Genomic DNA, 21,408 nt, shown 5'->3' on the forward strand with positions numbered 1-21,408 from the left:
AGAAAATGTAGACAATTGACAAGTGCTTAAGCTAAACTGTTTGATTTCCTGGTTGGATTATTACAAACGTAATGAGATTCTTTAGTACTAGTTACTGCATATCTAACTTCAAAATAATTCTCATATTGCAAATATAAAACTGCATTTTGATAGATTACATCTACAAGCAATAATAAACTTAGTACATGTAGACATTTATATATTATTTCTAACTTTATTTCTTTTCATAATTCTATCTCTGAGAAATTCTTATCAACCTCTATAGTTTTGCTATAACTAATTATAATACATAAATCTTTTTTGCGGTTACCAAGAACCATTGAAGAGAAAAAAATATAAATTAATAACAAAGTATAAAAATAAGTAGGTATACCATCACAGTACAATAAGACAACTATTCAAAAGAAATCAATTGCTGTCAATCACACTAAACTTAGCTCATTCTAGAAAATCTACACTTACGTACAACAAAGCATCGTAACACATCCGATTACATATGAAGCGGACAATCAGATTTTTTTTTTACGGTACTAAGACTTCTTTCACGTGACAAGCATTTTGGGGCTGCAGTACGCTCTATATTAGACACATCACATTAATCACATCATAAAATGATGATTCTTAAAAAAAGCACTGACAGTAGGATTGACATTAAGATTACAAAACAATTAATCTAGATAGGTTCTTCCACTTACCGCTAACCGCGAAAAGCCAATAAAAATGAGAAACAAAAGCTACGCTCTTGTCGGTGAAGCAATCGCTAGCCTTTTCTGTTCAGCACCCTAAATAGGTTATGCTAAATCAGTAGGCACAATTTAAAAACGCTTACCAACGGCTTGTCATGTGAACGTAGCCTAAATTAAATATAGCGTCAATACCGTTTCCTTTTTTTCAGATGTCCTGAATGTAAGTCTCACATTTTAATTGAAAACAAAATATGCAATAGTAAACGTAAAAGATAGCTCCATAAACATAATAAAACTGCTTTGATTCATGTGCTGAAACTATCTCATAATAACTTTAGATCAAAGAATATAAATTATCAGAAAAGTATTTTGCTCCATAACAAACCAAATTAATAACTACAGTGAAGATTGCTTTATATCTGATAATATTCATTTGAGATATGTTAAATTCAATGAGGTAGGGCAAATACCAAATCAAGTATTCTGAAAATATTTGGCATCATTAATTATCACAATCGGGTAACTACGAAATAATTAGTTACCAGTCTAATAAAATTTTGTTATCAATGAAAATGCTGAAAATCCAAGTTGATATCATAATGAATAAAATTTTCAAATAAAAACGGTTCTACCCTCCTACATACATACACACGTACATACCTCCAATCTGTGTAAAATTTTAAAATCCAAAAATAACAACGCAAGACAAGTGTCTACTGTCACAGCAAAGTTTAAATATTACAATCTTTAAGTAGCCAAGGTTACTGTTGCACACTTTTCTACCCTCAAACTAAATTGAGAAGGTTAAAAATAAGGTTAAACCTGAAAAAATAGTTTCATTTCCTAGGTTAAAAATAATTATGCTACCATCCTAAGAACTGTTTTCGACTTGTTTCTACATGAAAATGTATTTATATTCGAGAAAATCTTAGAAAAAAGGGGCATCTGCCCAACTACATTCGATATTATGATCACTAGATGGCGCTACCAGTACAACTGATAGCTAACCTCCTGCAAGCTGACATTTTAAAATGGTACAAAGTACTATTAAAATTCTCGTCCTTTGGGACGGGCTAAGGCGTCTGAATCATACTGCCAGATATAAATTTTTTCTTTTTTAGAATCACTTTAAAACATTTTGAACATTGCTTGTTTTGTTTATTAGTGGCGATTATTTGACAAACATATGGTACTCATATTTTTTCCTCGTTTATTATTCATATTGAAACAGAAAAAACACCCATTGTGTTTCTCATAAAAATGTTAATACAAGTTAGTTTCTTAGGATTAGCATTGCTACCTTTTCAAACAAATATAATACATAGTGAAAAGGTTTTCAGACACAATTAAAGAAATGAGAAATGTACATAGCAAACTTTACCGAATACTAGCTATAATATAATCTAATGTCTGTGTAATTTTTATGGATGGATCCATTTCATAAAACTATATTAAAGCGGAAATGGGATGTAATGCAGTCTCAAGTTATACGATTTGATCACTGGCTCTATCTGTCACAAACCATGGTACATTAAAGTATACATTACTCGAGTAATAAGAGATTCTTTGAAGAAAATAATATCGGATACCTAGTTGTTATGTAAAGACTATACTACGACGTAATTCTATAGGTATATTAGTATCTTTGGATATCGAGTTTTATATCGCTGTGTAGTCTTCGGATACTTTTACATATCTTGTTATGTTGATTGCATGTGCTGAGTGTGGAAACCTGGTGCACCAATTTCTATCGATTGTCCCGACGCTATGGAGTCGGGGCTTTGGAGTGACGCGCTATATACAGGGTTCATGGGAGTAGTCCCCCCCGCTTCGAACAAAGTGCTGTCGTATACGCTGTTACTCTGCTGGAAAAAATACAGCGATTAGTTTGTTGAAAGATTCTCATTCGGACATTCTCCACATCTGTCGCATGTCACGCGAACTTCAGGCATATATTAGTTTCACAAATTTGGGCGGAGCCAACGTCAAAACTTTTTTGGCATGCTCCCTCTTAATATTGTGGTAGTGATCAAATAACTCGTTGCTATTTGGCCCGCCCCGGTGTCGGTGAACAATAAATGAATTACGGCTCACTCATTAAACTTTTTAGGCACCCTTGGTTTAATATGTGAATGACAGAAATTATAATCCAATTCAGAATCACCGCAAACGCCTGATGAAATATGTTTAACTTTTAATATGTATATACTAATATGCCATTTATATAAAAATAACAGGACGCTAGCAAACTCATACCTAATTCCTATTATACATAAAACTACGAACACAGTTGTCAGTAAATGACCGCTCTATTTACATAGGAGTGTGGTGATTATTCTTCACACGTTGGCATGATGTGTTGACTGATTCCTGATTTTACACGATTAAATAATTAATTGACTTAGGGTCGTATTCCAGAACTGTACTCAATGCTCAAGTCAGGATTTGAGCAGACTTGAGTATGATTTCAAGCACTGGAAATACGACCCTAATGGCAAGGACTTGAGTATGATTTTCAGTGCTCACTGCAATACTCAAGTCCTGACTTGAGTATTGAGTAGAGTTCTAGAATACGACTCTCAGGGTTACTTTGCGGAAATCCATGTTAATAAAAATGGAAGTACGCACGATTTAACCTTTACTGGGTTAGCAGAGTAGCAAAGTCATTTCCTTCCATGATTATATATATAGCTATTAGTTTAAGAGTCGTATTCTAGAACTCTACTCAATACTCAAGTCAGGACTTGAGTATTGCAGTGAGCACTGAAAATCATACTCAAGTCCCTACCTTTAGGGTCGTATTTCCAGTGCAATCCTGACTTGAGCATTGAGTAGAGTTCTAAAATACGACCCTAAGACTTACTGATAGAAATAGAACGCATACTTCCCGATATGGTAAAAAAAAACATATTTATATCGTTGTACGGGGATACGTTCCAAAGCAAAGAATCATATATGAGAGGACCTGAATGTGGAAAATATAAACGAATGATCAACGGCCTGCAAAAACATAATATATGGCGGGAATATTTGTACATTTTTATGAGGTACGCCCTGGACAATTTCCGCCGGAATGAAAAAATGTTCGAAATACAAATAAACAAGATGGCCGCCATACAAAATTCAAAGTCGTTTTCACGGAGACTATTAGAGATAGGTAGGAGGTGCTCGAAGGAATGTCAAAGAGGGTGACACTGGTCAACTGCCTGGGTTAAAAAATTCAAAATGGCGGCCGACGAAAAACTTGGTTCGATCCGGCTGAAAATTGGCAATAATTTGGGGTCAAGGTTTTTTCGCCACATTTTATCAAGGCTGCCATATAGGTATATAAACGTTTTGCTTGATTAAAAATAGCTGCCGATGGAGATTTGCTCTGATTCGGATAAAAATTGGTATGTGGAGGCCTCTAGAAGTGCCGGGTAATAATTTGTGGTCAAAATTTGTTTTTCGCCATTTTCAAATATGGCCGCCATAGAAGCCTTCGTTGACGGCAGAAAAAAAATTACTCTGATCCCTTTGAAAATTGACATATGGGGTCTCTAGGAGTATTTGATAATAATTTATAATTTAAATAGGTTTTTCGCCATTTTCAAACATGGCTGTCAAACAAGCGTTTATAAAAATTTCTATAATTCAACTGAAAATCGGCATGTGAAGGTCTCTATAGGTGTTAGATAATAATTTGTTGTCAAAATTTATTTTTCGCCCTTTTTCAATATGGCTGTCATACAAACTATTTTAGCGGCAGACAAAAAATTGCTCTAATTCGACTGAAAATCGGCATATCGGGGTTTCTATGAGTGTTTAATAATTATTTACGGTCAAAACTTATTTTTCGCTATTTCTCAATATAGCTGCTATAATTATGATCTTTTCTTCTAAGAAAAAATTCTTCTAATTCGACTGAAAATGGCATGACTTTAATCACAATTTGGGGTGAACATTTTGTTTCCGCCGTTTTTAGATATAGCCGCCGCACAAGGGTTCGTTTTTTTATGTAAAGTGCTGTTGAAAAATTTGTTTTGATTCGGCAGAAAATTGGCACGAAATGATTGTCTGATAATAATTAGTGGTCAAAATATATTTTTGCAATTTTTTTTAATATGGTTGCCATTAAAGACCTATTTTAATTGTTTAAAACTAAGTCATAAGTGCCGAAGCCGTAGGCCGAGGTCCGCAGAGGGCGAAGCCCGAAGTGTCCACGCCATCGTACGGACGTAATTTTTGGACGCATAACAGATTACGAGTACAAGATCTCACAATTGTAAAAATGTAAGGCATACTTCCCGAGGTACTGGAAATGAGATACGTATAATAGCGTTGTTGTATCTCGACTAGTGTTGTAACTTGAAAAAAAAACCAAATGTATATTTTCACATTTAAAGAAACAGCGCCCTGGTTCTTTTTTCTAAATGAAATTTTTTTTTTTTTTTCAGAAAAAGTAAAATGGAATAACCCACAAAATTCCCCGAAAAGAAATTCCCCGCAATTTGGGGAATTCGCCACAAATTGACAACACTATGAGTGTTGCCCAGTTATTTTGAGCAATTTATCTAAGAAGAAGAAGAATGAATTTATCTATGAATATTTACAAAAGAGGAAATGTAGTAAAAAATACAATTCTCATATTTTTATTTTCATACTTTTACAAGAAAAAACTTACTCCAGAAAAAAACGGTTTCTTTTCATGTTTTTTTTTCATTCTTTTTTCTCACTTCAGAAAAGAACGGTTTTTAATAACATTAATCTCGACCGTCCCTCTGTTTGATTCCTTTTTTTTTTTTTTTGAAGCTATGCCAAAGAGAAGTATTTAGGGGGTAAAAAAGGCCAAACTTCTGACGAATTTCCTGTACTATGAATACCAGAATAACGATAAATCTGAGGGCAATACTCAGAATACTCAGACAAAAAAAACTTGGAAAAGTTCGTTTCTTAAATTGGCCCAAATCGAGAATCGAACCTCCTCATCGAGCACCCATAGTACTAACCGCTGTGCGGCCGTAGAGCATGAGCACACCCCATAATCTGAACCCAACCACGCGCCGCAGGCCGAGCCAGACCCCACTGTAGTTGGGGTACAGGGCTCGTTTTTACTACAGTTAAAATAAAATGTCCATAATAGCTGATATCTCTCTCATCTTAGCGTTGTCCCGGTTGCGTCCTCAGCAGGGTTGCTGCGGAGCCCGGGGTCCGCTTTCCTACTCTTTCTCCTCCACTTTGCACGGTCTTCGGCATCCTTAGTGGTGAGACCATTGGCACGCATATCACCCTTGGCGACGTCAAGCCAGCACTTCTTGGGTCTGCCCCTTCTACCGGGGCCCGGCGGAGGTGGCATAGCCAGACATTTGTTTCCCACGTAGCAAGCCGGTTTCCGTAAGATGTGGCCGTACCAACGTAGGCGGCTTTCTTGCAGTTTATCTGCAATGTCACGGACATGAAGGCTGCCGCGGATGCGGGAGTTTCTGACACGGTCTTTCCGTGAAACTCCACACATCCAGCGCAGCATCTTCATTTCCGTGACACGCAGCTCCTGCTTATGACGCTCAAGTACGGGCCACGTTTCACTGCCATATAAAAGGACAGGCCTAATGATGGATTTATAGACCTGTCCTTTCAGCTTAACCGGCATCTTGGGGTCACAAATTACACCAGTCACCTCACGCCACTTTGCCCAAGCGGCTGCGATTCGGGCTCTGACGTCGCAGTCGATGTCTCCGGACGCGCTAAGTACAGATCCCAAGTATTTAAACTGGCCCGTAGGCTCGACCGCGTCTTCGCCTATGCGTACGGGTAGGGGATCTGTAGCGTTGCAGACCATGTACTCAGTCTTCGCCACATTTAGTCTCAAACCGCCGTTCTCAAGCGACTCCTTCCACACATTCACTCGTCGTACCAGTCTCCCTCTATCCGCATCCGCCAGCGCGATATCGTCAGCGTACATAAGCATCCACGGGGGTTGCTCATGCGTGTCTCGGATGGAGCTTGAGACCTCGTCTAATATCACGCTGAACAGATAGGGACTGAGAACTGAGCCCTGGTGAACTCCGACTGTGACAGGGAAGGGTTTAGTGTCACCAACAGCAGTCCTAACCATGGATTCGGAATCGCGGTACATGTCTCGGATGATGTCAATATAAGCTTCTGGTACCCCTTTGGATCTCAGTGCCCACCAGATCATTACACGGGGGAAAAATAATAGCTGATATGACGTACTGAAATTAGGCACTCTAGACAAAGTAAACGACTTATTACCTGGTAAATATAGTCGGAGTCGGTTTTGAGGGAGCTGAAGCTCTGCTGATGCGGTAGAGACACCTGGTCGTCGTCCATGGGCTCGTCCATTTGAGCCTTGTACGAGAACATAATGCTCGGTTGGGACACACTGAAACATTATAAATTAGTAGGATTTTGTTTATTTAGTTGTTTGTTTGTCTATCGTACTTGGTGAATTTACACGTGTAGATACCGAGGGCACAAAAACATGTTGTAGTTATGACGGTAAATATTTTATACGGCATTTTGCCTTGGGGCATGGACTAACAAATCAAGAGGACTGCTAATCGCGATAGAAGACAACGTATAGTCGAGCCAAGATAGCATCCTCTTTTTGACGGCTATTAACGGCGATAGAATGTAACTTAATAAATATTGTCCAAATAGGAAACGACTAATTATATAATTTATCTCCACTGTGAACACCAACGACGTGATTATTTCGGTTAAATATATAGTATGTATCTACAATAACACATAATTTAAGTCGTTGAAAAAAACCAAATACAAAGACACGACGCAAGCACATAGAAAAATTCGTGAGGTCCGCTGGTTCGTTCCGTGGCTTAGTTGGTATAGCGTCTGGTACGATAAGCTAGAACATGTCGGTTCCGGCCGGATCGAAGGAATTTTTTCTGAGTGTTCGATCTTTGTATTAATAATTATAACAAACTAGTGGAGTAATTTCACAAAAATAATTGAATATCAATTCAATAAAAAAAATTAACATAATTTAATTTAATATCTGCAAAAAAGTTGTGATAGTTTGTATTTAAAATACATCATTTATACGGTTATGTTCTCTGGTTTTTTTTTTCTTAAACCTAGTGATGTCCTGCAAGCAATAAGATAGTACTATTATGTGATTAAAAAAATTATGTAGTATGGTTGTTACGGTAGAAATATCAAATTTATACGATAAAAAACATGAATAAATGTATAATATGAAATCAATCATTGCAAACACCGTTCATAAGATTACTTACTTATGTTATTTACAAATATATGTTAATTTTGCCTAAAAGAAATATTAACAAATCATTTAAGTAACCTCGAAATTCTCAAATTGTGCATGGGTAAAGTAAAAATTTGATTTGGCACAACTTGCACTCATTGCATACAGTGTAATGCAAATCAGTACGAGTGAATACTACTAAATTCCTATACTATATTAGCAACTAGTACCATACTAGTATTAATGATACTAATTAAAGTGGATGTGTCACGGCTCTAAAACTATCTGTCAAAAAGAGGATGCTATCTTGGCTCAACTATAGTCGGGTATTTAGTACCTATTGGTACACCAGATGTCGCAACGTGTACCAAATAGCAATTTTTATAACTAATTTGTTGTTCACTGGCAAGTTGCAATTTTTCAAAGCTACTCTAATTTCTAGTGATAACAAACAAATCAACTATTGCACAGATTTTTATAGATAGTACCGGCTATTCTTTTATTTTGTTTAGGATTAGCTCCATCTACCCATATTAGGAAGAGTTAATTTATAAATAAATTTGTAACACACAATGTCATCCATTGACACGCATATTTGTCAAAGTTCAGAAAATAATTTTAGCACATCGATAAAGGTTTTCAATTTTTGGAAAACGTGTGAAAACCAGCATTAGGTCATCGTGGTAAATTATGGTCCATACCCCTCTTACGGTGCGTTCCGACGGCCCATGATGTCAAACACGCCGATTTGTATGGGCAAGCTCGCGAAACGGGCGGTCTTGGGCCGACGCGCGTGGCGGCGCGTAAATATTCGAATTTGTATTGAGAGCATAAGCCGCGCCGCGCCTTTGACGTTACCGACCAGCAACGGATCCGAACACGCCGCCACAGGTTAACACAGGCGCGCTCGGACGGCCGTCTTTCTATGGCGCGTTTCGTGAGAATGGCAACGAGTCGCGAGACGGATCACGGGCCTTGGAAAGCCACCTTTAGAAAGCTTTAAAGCTTCCCTCTTGTTATATTATAATTTTACCACAAATACCTTTTTTCGATACAAATATTAATCATACGCACATAGAACAAATTCAGCGTACCTAATATAACTAAATAAACCCTAAGCCAAATTTTAATAAAGTCGTCGATAACAAAAATGATAAATTATATTAAAGTACGTTACTTTAATATATTTCCTTCACTAACATCATCAATATATAAAAGTGTAAAGCAATACCTGAAGAATTCGCAAAGGAATGTGTGGTAAACCAACGGCGTGTACAGCGAAAAATAAAGCCAAGAAGTGACGTCGACGACACACAGCCCTGACTGCATTGCGCCCCACATAAGGAGCCCTGCGCCGATCGCTTGCGTTGTATCGAGTAGCGCCAATAGCAGCACGTACAGGTAAAACGAGAGCTTTGCTGAAAGTTAACGAAATATAATTGTTATTTTTTTACAATTCTTCGCCACATACCAACCCATGACTATTTGGTATACCCTGTAAATTCTACAAGCGAAGCAATTTAAAAAAATTCGTTTATTGCATAATGAACAAATTAGAAAAAAAAATTGTTTCGTCTCATTTTTTACCAACAATAGTAACGCTTAATAACAAAACATTGAGATCCGCAATAAAACTCGGCATTTGTCGAGTGTGTATGCAAAACGACTTTTCTGATATTCTGCGGCGACCGGTAAAATTACATGCGGCGTCCTCGGCTGGTATTCACGGACGGTAGACTAAACAAATTTAAATCACTGATTCTTCTATTCCAACATGTTGTCCAACTCTGTAATGTCTCTCTAAAGAGATAATGAAATGTTGCTTGAATAGAGCTACACCGACAAGAGCAACACTCTTAAGGTGGTATGTCACGGCAAAAATTAAGCATATTGGAGCAAATGAAACACTAGGTACTTATTAGTACTTAATTATAAAAAAGCAACACACGGCCACATTCATGCAAATACTGAAATTAAAAAAGATCGTAATATTGCCTCCTACTTTACATTAAAAACAAAGAAAGATGATGCTGAACATACGCGCAAACAACGAAATTGTGTTTTGGATTCTACTGGGGCGAGCGTCATCAATTACATTATTTTTAGCAATGTTGAAATGCAATATTAAAACTTTATTAGATTTTGTTTTAGAAGAAAAGATTATTAAGTAATCAGTCCATCACCCAATGGTTTACTCGATCAATGAGAATCTTCTGCGAAGAATAGCAAATTAGTCACGAAAGCGAAAGACGGTCTGAAAATCTATAATTCTATCTTTACTGCTCACTGTTGCCACTTAAACCAAGTTTTTATCTAATCATATGTACTTCAAATTTTGACGTTACTGCCGTTTAAACCGCTGTATCTATAATCTTTGAATCGATCACCCATAAAACTTTTGACAATTAATTAATAGTAACAGTGCTCTAGATGGCACCACTGAGTCGGAAAGAATGCCTCTGCCTAATATTTTGCCTTCCGTGGTTAGCAAGGCTAAAGTTTCTCTAACGTTAACTTTCACGATGCTTTCATTCGCTGTCAAAGCAAACTAAAAATTATTATTTTCATTTAAACATCAGTTCAAATTCCAAAAGATTCGAGAAGCATTATCGTGAGTACAATATCCTAGCACCCAAAAAGTACTTTTGATTATTAAAACAGGAATTGGTATTTTATTTTGGAACATTTCACCGACTGACAACAAAAAATGTGTGCCAATTCATGGAGACAATAATTTGGCAACATAATATCTTCGGAATTATAATTTTAGCGACAAAAGATTCTCGTGTTCAAAATAATTCAGTTACATAATTTGTAATACAATAAATCAGACTAACAAAACTGAGACTTCGCAATAAAAATGTGACACCAATAGACAAATTCACCCACCGACATAATATAATGTCTAAATATTTAGATGAACGGTAAAAAAGGTTAAATTATACTAACAATATTCATAATAGGTTTTCAATTTCACTGCATATCCGCGTCCGGAAAAAAATAGTAATCTCGCTTGGTGTTCTTTATTAACACAAATTATAAAATAAAAAAATATTTGTAAAAGCTATTTTTTTAGTGGGTACGTAAGAAACAAATGGCGTTGGAAATGAAACTATTTTTCCGGATTTAAATCGCGTATATTTGTTTTTTCAAACAAACCGACGTTTTGGGCCCTTTACAGGTCCCATGTCATTGACATAATATCAATGTGTAACAATCGCGAAAACTTAAGGACTCGATAAACAAATGACGTTTTAAATAGAGAGGACTTGATTTTTGTTACTATCATTCTTCAATCTCTACAAATTATACTAAGCTGCACTATATAAGTATAATGCATTTTTTAATAAGTATAATGCGTTGTTTAATGATTTCTATATGTATGTGTAAATGTTTATATCTAGTACCCCCGCTTTTATTCATGTTTAGTCTCTCTCCATCCTAAGGTTGTCTGGAAGAAATCGCTGTTAGCGATAAGACCGCCAATTGTTACCCTGCTAATGTGTTTAATTTCTGTCCTGTAATCTCTCTATGTATGTGGCGCTAACAATAAAGAATTTTCTATCTATCTATCTATACAGTGTGTTGCCACGTCCATGTAGCCAGAATAAAACATAACTGATTAGATTTTTTAAACTTTTTAGTTAAATGACTTAAGTTTTAAAAGTTATTCCCGAGACTGAATACGCCAGTCTCAAGTCTCGAAAATGCCAACAAAATGTTGACTCGAAATTTTCGAGACCGAGATTCCCGGCATGAAAGCCCTAGTTCATAATTGAGCTACCGGCTACACGAACGTTTAATTTGTAAAAAGAATTATTTAGGGCGCGTTCTCATAATGTCGTGACTTGTATATTTAAATGAAGTTCACATAATAGTAAAACACGATTAACGTGTCGTTCACGACTTTTTTGGCGTTACTACGACAGACTGTCGTGACAATAGGAAGAGCTAGAACGACAGTCGTCTGAAGATAAATCACGATCAAAATGTGACGACAGATAATCGCAGCTTCAAAAGACTCTGTCGTGGCGGCGGATGCCATGAACCGATAAATTTTCGTCACGATCTAACGGGAACTGCTAGATACGACAGTTGTTCAACGATAAACGTCCACGAGAGATAGTCGTGATATGGGAACACCATAGACACGGCAGTCGTCCAACGATAAATAAAACGTTACGACATTATGGGAACGCCTTAAATCGTCTTTTGATTTCGATTAAACGTTCGTTCTGATGTATGTGGTCAGTATGAACCTTGTCTTCGTAATACAACATTTTTAGCGTTCCTCTAAATAAATATATCTATCTATTTATGTATATCCAAATGTGTCAAACTCGAGAACTCTTTCCCCGTCATTCATCTAAATATACACACACCAACACAATAATTTTCTGACGGGCTTATTGTGGCTTCGTGTCGATACGTATAGTGACTCCTTAAGTAAACAATTCTACTTTCATAATTTTTTTGTTTGAGAGTCAGTAAAACCTAGATAACAAAAAAATTAACCAAAAACACAATGCCCCATTAACCCACCGAGATAACCACAGACATATTGTGGAGATAACCGACAATATGTGAATAAACTATGATTCCAACATGATTATCACGTTATCTACCCGTTTATTCGATAACAACTTAGTACATACGAAATGGACAACTGAAACCGTGTAAAGATTTAAAGTACTTACAAAGATAGTCCTTTTTTGTGCATACAAAATTCGCTTTTCACTCCCTAGACCATAATATATTCGTGTACTCTATACATATATATATATATATATAATATATATAATAGGTATAACAATAAAACTACCTAAACCACAGAACAACAAGTATGAATATAACTGCACTTTAGATTTCTATATATTCGATCAATAAAAATGGAGAAACACCTTAACCTGAAAAAGTGTTTTACCGAAAGGGCAAGAATCTAAAAATCCATGTACAATATATGTATATTATATACGATCTTTAGAACTAACTGGAGTATATAGTTGTGCCCTTTTCCTAAAACGTACATCCTTTGGGATGTTATGAATACTAATTAATTGTGAGCGCGGTCTAGTCACATATAATTCAAAGAATCGTCAAGTTATGCGTATACCTACATAACAAACAACAAAGCTCTTAATATAAACATTACCTACTCAGAAATAAGGTACTAACCAGCTAGTCTGAACGTTCTTCGTGATAAGTAACTAAATTTAGTAATAATATCAACAATGTGCAAGTAAATACAAACAGTCAACAGCATAGTTCAAGTTGACTTATCAGAAACAATAAATCCCCTTGCATAATTTATCGACCATTGTCTGATACGATTGCAGGAAATTAAATTGCTGTCACCAGAATGAAATCGGGCTTTTCTTTGTGCATTTTGGCACTAAATTTATTTTATCTTTGGTTATTGTGCTGGGAGACGAAAGGATTACAGTTGTGTTGAGCATTCTCTATATTTAACCGTTATAGTTGTAGAAAACGGCTAAGAGATTAACCACGACATAGGGACCAAAGTCTTTTTTTATTATATATATAATCTAGATTGCATGCAGTCTTTCAAACTTTCTTCCCAGCTCTTAGAGCGCTTACAGACGGCGACTTTTAACAGCGCATCTGCAGAGATTTAGTCGCGATACAATCGCGACGCAAACATGATACAATGTTTTTAATGATTCAACATAAGTTACTGCATCGATGCAGTCGCGCGTTTGCGTCGATGCAACCGCTTACAAATCGCAAGTGTCGCGATGAAATCGCGCGTTTGTATCGCTGCTAAAAGTCGCCGTGTGTAAGCGCTCTTATAGCCGACGCCGCCGGTTATTGTTCGTCGGGTTCGGGCATCGAAATCAGAAGCTATGCAGACAAACGGAAATATTAAGATATCAGTTCGGAGTAGTGGCGAAATGCCTTTGTTATAATCACTATTCACGCTACCAAGCGCGGCGAGTATAGCAAATGTTATTTTTGGAGAGGTTATATCCGACAGGATGAAGGATGCGAGACTGCGCTGGCTACGTAAAGCGAATGGGTGGAGATTGGAGATCTGTCACACAGGTTAGTTCCTAGTATGGACTCCAGTCTCTTACAAAGGTACTCTAATACTTAAGCATTTTCATGTAAATTACATTAGAAAACTTTGTACCCTTTGTAAAGAGAAAATAAAGATTATTATTATTGGACGCTGAAGAGAAGGTATTTGGGGCAACCGACTCGACTGTTACCAAAAAATTGGACGCACTAGGTAGGTACTGCCGATTGTAAATCGATCAAGAGATATGGCAAGTAAGTCCAACAGTAGACGGAGAGTAAATTCAAAACATAACTACGAACATTTTAAAATATGGCTACATTTTTATAGCTCCATAGCAATTGTTTACAAAGTAATGTTACTTCCTCGAGTACGTAATATATGTACAATTATAATTACTTAATTGACTAATTAAGATTATAGTCAAAAAACGGTATATCAGCAATTACGATGCTCTTATATAATAAAACAACGCTTTCGTTTATTCTTTTGGCGCAAAATTGGTCTAGTTTTTTTATTTTACGAATTTAAGATCTCAGTGGCACGGCTTATCATCGGTACCTACGCACATTTTCATTAAAATGCTTATATCAGAAAAAACATGACTCAGATTTTTAAAATATTTTTTTCTGGCTTGCTACAAACTAGGCAACATCCTGTTCCCAGGTTATCTTTGAGTTTTGGGACAACCTGTATATCGGTTTACTATGCACTGTCGAATATCCCACGTTTGAATCCGGTTATAATTTAAGAAACGAACTTTGAAATTGATTCATATTGTTTGGGTTTTCTAGAATCGGAAAAGTAGGTATTTTGTAGTATTATGTAGAGAATGCCTCAAGACAGTAAATTCACTAGTCCGTTATTTGTCATATGAACTCAATGTGATTTTAAAAAATATGAGTAAAAAATTTCAGTGTCATGACTGCTCATGAAAAAGAACAGATTGTAATCGTACTATTTGTACAGAAAGTTGAAAATTATTTTTGCAGTGATATTACCAATTCAATAGAGAAAGTTATTCAGTGTAATATCTTATCACTTACACTACATTATAATCACATTTTTGGTATTTATTTCATTTTTATTATTATGTATCTATGTTAGGATTAGTTTATGGTTTTGTTTAATCTTTTAAGTTTTGATTTATATTTGTAATTAAGTTTTATACCTAATCTTTATATTTCTTTTTTGTTTTATTTTTATCTTACCGCCTGCTTGGACGAGGCGCCATCTTTCTTTTTGTCCATATATGGCGCCACTGAAAACCAGCGTAATGAGGCGTTCTTCAACGTCTCATTACAAAAAGCTGATTGGTGACCGTTTTGGTAATATATAATGTATGATTGTGTTTGTTTTGTATTATTTATTGTAAAATTTTGCCAAATAAATTATTTTTCTTTCTTTCTTTCTTTCTAATAGGTTGAGTCATCTAAAATGAAATTTTACTTGTGCTTTTTCTATACATTCTCAAGTTGTTACAATGTTAGACCAGAAAAATTGTTCTACATAGTTTAATTATTCCTTTAAATAAAGCAAACTATATAAATTATAAACCTTGCAATCACTGTCACACTTCGCGGTTGCTGCAATATAACCACAATAGACATAAGAGCATTTATATTTTTCCTCATCATGGTCTAGTCATTAGGTTACTAGACCAAGGACACCTCTAACATCATTTTAAATCTGTATGCTGTAGCTGCTGAGATCAACCGACATAAAACTAAACACAAAGAAAGTCTGTTCTGCCACCCGAGCCCGCAACTTTTAGATCCATCAATTGTGGTCAAGTGGCTTAACCGAGGTAGTGTTCTATGATTGGGAGGTGCGGTATAGGACGCTCAACCGAGAATGATCTACCTCGTTCACAAGATTTGCTTATGGCTTGGCGACCGGTCACAAATAAAAAAAAAAAAAATCTGTATGCAACAATAACATAATTGTGATTGATTTTTATAATTATTCAATAATCCTAAAAAATAAATATCATGCTGTAGACCCTAAATCGATAAAAAGTATGGTATAAACAATAAACAAGTAAAATATTTTATAATATTAGCTACCACACCCTGAATAGCATTTATCATTATACAGGGTGACCTGAATCTCGATACATTCCTTTGAAGGAGTGAAAGTAGATCTAATTTGAAACAAATTTAGTTATGTGATACTCTGTCCAAAAATGCGTACTTTCGGAGATATTGAAGATTTTAGGTTCTTTGTTAAAAATCCCGATTTTCAGCTTCATTTTTATTTTTTCTAAAAAGTTTCTCTCTATTTCTTGTTTATTTTTGCTTTATCTGGTAGTTATTGAATCAAAGTTATTGTTTAATAACAAAAGGGCACGAAATAATTGTTAAATTTGCTATGGTGGTTCAAAAATAATAAAAAATTACTTAAAAAAAGAAACTTTTTCTCACTAAACTCACTAAAAAAAGTGCCTTGTAAAAGAAATGTATGGAACGATGTGTACAAACTGCTTAAATTACTTCCTTGTAGTATTACCCATTCAAAAAGGTCAAATATTGTACAAAAATAAAATATAAGTTTCAAATTCTTGCAATAATAAATTAGTGGGTCGAGGGAGCGTTTCTTAGAAATACGAGCCTACCGGGTAGTACGAGTAGATGCCAACCAGCCTCGCCGGGAACTATTGTACAAAAGTTTTTTTGTATAGCTGCGGCATCAATAGGGGCCTTTGTGAAGCATTTAAAAGTTTATTTTGTAGAACTCATTGACTCCAATTAGTTAGTTTACTTCAGTTAGCTGCAACTATTCGCGAGTGCGGACGTATCGTTACATTCTACTGTTCTAACTTTTACCGTTTACGTCAGTGATAAAATGTCTGAGTATACGAACGAAGAATACGCTGACATCTTGTTCTGTTACGGTTTTTGTGATGGTGATGTTGCTGCGGCACGAAGGAACTACATGCGACGCTACCCTAGTCGTCGTGTACCAATGAGAAAGTGTTTTCTGGCACGTACAGGCGCTTGAGGCGGGACGGCTTCAACAACAGCCGAAGACACATAGATGGTGGCAGGCCTCCCGTTTATTTTCCAGAGGAGGAAGAGGAAATATTAGAGGCTGTTAGAAGAAACCCTACAACTTCTACTAGGATGGTAGCTAGGCTACTTGGCACAACATAATTGAAAGTGTGGTTCACTGTCCATACCGCTGGCCTGTACCCGTACAAGGACTACACTCCGGTGCAAGGACTGGAGGAAGAAGATTTAGCAAGAAGACTAGATTTTTTGGCGTTTCATGATCAATACGATATGGAAAACCCAAATATTTTTACAAGAATCCTATGGACGAATCCAAGTTTGATCGCGATGGAATCACAAATTATCACAATGCACATTTTTGGGCCCAAAAAGGTGAAAACCCATGAAAAAATATCCCATCAGAGGTTTTCCCTAAACGTCTGGATGGGAATCATTGACAGACATTTAGTTGGGCCTTACTTTTTCCCTGATAATTTACATTGAGAGACTTATGAAATTTTTTTGAGGGATCATTTAGATCTATTGCTGGAAGATGTACCCGTTAGGACATTGTCTAATATGATTTACCAGCACGATAGCTATCCAGCTCATTCCGCCTGGGTGTGCGACAATAGCTGGACACAAATTATCCAGGCCGTTGGATTGGTCGAGCCGGGCCGATTCCTTGGCCAGCACGATGCCCAGATTTAACGTCGTGGGATTTTTACTTATGGGAGTGTATGAAACGCCCATAAATTCAAACGAGCTTAGGCAGAGGATAATTGACGCAGCTGTACAATTCAAGGCAACAATAACATCGCGGGTGACAAAAACTGAAGTGCGCAAAAGATTACGAGAATGTATTAGGAACCGAGGTTCGCATTTTGAGGAGTACTTGCAATAAAGCTTTGGTACTGAAATAAGTTACATTTAAGTTAATACTTGGTACTTGGTGCAACGGGCTGGTATCCGCAACTTGACGACAAAGCGCCTATTTTGCGTGTTAAATTTAAGTTATTTTATTTATACAATGTTTTTGGACAAGGTATCACATGACTAAATTTGTTTTAAATTAAGTCTACTTTCACCCCTTAGAAGGAATGTATCGCGTTTCAGGTCACACTGTATAATAAGTGACTATTTGGTTCAAAAAATAAAATTACAAAAAATTAAAATTATAAATTATATTTACACAAATGATGTGATTATGTAGCAAACAATAGGGCAGTCTAGCTGAATTTCCGCGTCCCGGTAAAAAAATGGAGACTTGGTGCGGTCTCAAAAATCCCGGAAAAAAACAAGACTTTCGAGACTATTTCAAAGGTGGATTCCCATATTTCTAGGCTAGGCGTTTTGGCAGTCAAAACATGATATTTTAATCAAGTTCTTTATTAACTCTCACCTAAGAAAAAAGGGCGTTTAATGTAGTTTCACATAGAGAGGATCTGATTAATATTGTAATCTTCAATCTCCACAGATTATATTAAACTTCACTCTACAGTGTTGCCATGTCCATGAAACCAGAACAAAAAAATGATTGGTGGTTTAGTAGATTTTTAATTATTGTTTAATTAAGTGATTTAAGTCACAAAAGTATATTCTGTATTAAGTATATTCTCGAGACTGAAAACATCAGACTCTAGTCTCGAAATAAATATCTAAACAAACTTCTGCATATAAACAATTTTTAGGCTAGGATAATTCTAGCAAGCAACTTACTTGGTAAGGCCAAATAGTCCCGCAAAGGTGTCCAAGGCAATATCAGTATGGCAAAGTAGATCAATGCAAAGACAAGTGACGAGACAAACCAAAACAGCATGCCACCATGTCCAAAGAGATCATAATTCCTTGTGTCAATGTGGAAAATGTCATCTGGCATTACAATTTCTAATGTCCCTTGAGTTATAGTAAAGGCAAGGGAAATTAATGATGTTGCCAATAGGACATATCTAATACTGCTTCGGCTATCCATGTGACCTGAAACAACAAGTGCCAATAACAATATATATTCAATGACTACCCCCTGAAGTGGGATTCCGATTACATGGGTGAACTTCATAAACTGTGTACAAAAAACTGGTAGCAAGTAAATGCCAATGTTGTTTAAAAGAAAATTTTCATTTGGATGTATTATATAACAATTTTATATATAATTTTATAATTATAATTTTCTATAATGAAAGTACAGCTTTTTTATAAGTATTAAGTGTGAGTAAGAAAATTATGACCTATTATGTTGTATGAATATAATAAATACATTAAGCAAATAAATATTATCCTTCTTTTTTTCTCAGCCTTTTGGCTGGTTTTAATTTTTATCAGTTTTATAATTTTTAATTATTATTATTATAAATTACTGAATAAACAAATGCACATTAGTAGTAGTTTGGGATTTTTGCTAATTAAATAAACTAATAAATAGATATTAAGAATTAGCGTACCAAAACCTTTTATGATTTTTTATTATTAAGAAATCTCACAATGTTTGAATTTTTAAATGGGAGAGGCGAGCCCAGAGTCTAAAATAGATAGATAATATATATTTTGTATTTATTTATTTAAATTATAATAATAAAATAATTTATATACATATTAATTTATTTATTTCCATTTATATAGATATGACATATCTAGCAAAAAATATGAATACAAAAAAAATACTGTATACTGTTAAAACATGTCTTAACAGATGGATAGTTATTTTTCTTACTAAATTGATCTATTTAGCACAAAATTGAATAGTAGAGGAACAAGCTGATAACAATGTCTAACTTTGTATTTTATGATTTACATAACATACTAACTAGATCCTTATCATTTTGATGTCACTTCAGCATGCACTGCCTCAACTTTTACAGTATTAGACACTAGTATAACTTCTTGTCTTATGCCATTATTAAGCCTAATTTTATGTGTAATGGAAACTAGTATAACTATTTACCATTACATCAATTGTACAAAAATAAATCTCTATTTTTGTCTATAAATAAACATATATCGGTTGATTATGGTAGAAACCCAAAATAATAGTCCATTTATATATCATAGGGTTTTTGTTTTAGAACGATAAACAAATCTTATGTGTTTCCAATACACATAGTTACATATTGTACCATTGTACAGTATGTGAACATATAAGTATACAAATAAAACACTTACCAAAAGCCAATCCAAATATTACAACACTCATTTCAGTGGCCAGCAGGAAAAATCTCACTGTCACCCAGAGGATTTTGTCCACCAGACCCCCCACTGGCATTGCTGCATTCACTGTCATTGACACGGCGCATCGCACTAGGCTGATCATCACATTTCCCCATACCAACGAGTAGAATGTTAGAAATATGGGACTGCTCGTAGCGCGCAATTTCAACTGAGCCTTGTTAAACCTAACAACTAGGAACAGCACGAACAGAGCATTCGGTATTAGTATAATCAAATCCCATATTCGGACCCTGCAAAAAATCACTTTGTCAGCACAAAACAAAAAACAAGGTCACTATCAAATCAAAGAAATGGTTAAGGTTGTACGTACCTCGAATTGTTAATCTCGTAATACAAAACGTATTTACAAAATGTATCCTCGGACACGGGAGGGAAATTTGAACCGTTTCCCATTTTTCTTGTATCACTGTTTAGCCATTTAAGTTACGAAAGCCTTCGAACTCCTCGGAAGCGCATACTCGATTTCAATAATCAAGTTAAGGAAGCGGCCCGCATTACGTCAGCTCTGCTTTGACATCGTAAGAACATACACGCTGCGTTTTATGACATTTATTTCTTATTATTTCTCTCGCTTTCTAATTAGGTTTACGAATTACGACACCAACAGCAACCACTGAACTCGACGCACTTTGTGTAAAAAAAAGGCATTGAACATTGAAGGAAAATTGACAATTTTTTTTTTAATTACATTTGAATTTTTTTTAAAGTTTCCACATGAGACATGTTAGAAAGATACAACGTACAATCCATCGTATAGCTTTATCTCTTTCTGATTTGTAGTCCTGAAGAAACACTGTCTTTCGGAACGATATTGGATAATCACGAAAAAATTATTGAAAAAAAAAAATGGTGGGTTGTAGTAGTTACAGTTTTTTCACAAATTATTTTTTAATTTTAAGTATCATTACGTTTTAAGTTTCTGAAGGGTCGTATTCTAGAACTGTACTCAATGCTCAAGTCAGGACTTGAGTATGGTCGTATTCCAGAACTGTACTCAATGCTCAAGTCAGGATTTGAGCAGACTTGAGTATGATTTCAAGCACTGGACATACGACCCTAATGGCAAGGACTTGAGTATGATTTTCAGTGCTCACTGCAATACTCAAGTCCTGACTTGAATATTGAGTAGAGTTCTGGAATACGACACTCAGGGTCGTATTCTAGAACTCTACTCAATGCTCAAGTCAGGATTTGAGTATGGTTTAAAGCACTCGAAATCAAACTCAAGTCCCTTCCATTAGG

General features: G+C 35.6%; 1 protein-coding gene across 2 annotated transcripts; it reads right to left on the reverse strand.

Moving 5' to 3' along the window:
• Positions 1-236: 236 nt before the first annotated feature.
• LOC113231040 (transmembrane protein adipocyte-associated 1 homolog) lies at positions 237-20,778 on the reverse strand. 2 transcript variants are annotated; one of them, XM_026465198.1, is made up of 6 exons: positions 20,477-20,778; positions 20,101-20,396; positions 18,661-18,918; positions 9,146-9,332; positions 6,939-7,068; positions 237-2,551 (listed from the first exon to the last, which is right to left on the reverse strand). In XM_026465198.1, exons 1-6 carry the CDS (start codon positions 20,557-20,559, stop codon positions 2,387-2,389), a joined length of 1,119 nt encoding a protein of 372 aa, XP_026320983.1. In that variant the 5' UTR covers positions 20,560-20,778; the 3' UTR covers positions 237-2,386. The 2 variants fall into 2 exon arrangements, with proteins under 2 accessions (XP_026320983.1, XP_026320984.1); XM_026465199.1 differs by having other exon boundaries at positions 239-2,548; positions 20,477-20,776.
• Between the last annotated feature and the right edge of the window lie 630 nt (positions 20,779-21,408).

Source organism: Hyposmocoma kahamanoa, unplaced genomic scaffold, assembly GCF_003589595.1.
Source record: "Hyposmocoma kahamanoa isolate Upper Pololo Valley unplaced genomic scaffold, ASM358959v1 64, whole genome shotgun sequence".
NCBI classification, from domain to species: Eukaryota; Metazoa; Arthropoda; class Insecta; order Lepidoptera; family Cosmopterigidae; genus Hyposmocoma; species Hyposmocoma kahamanoa.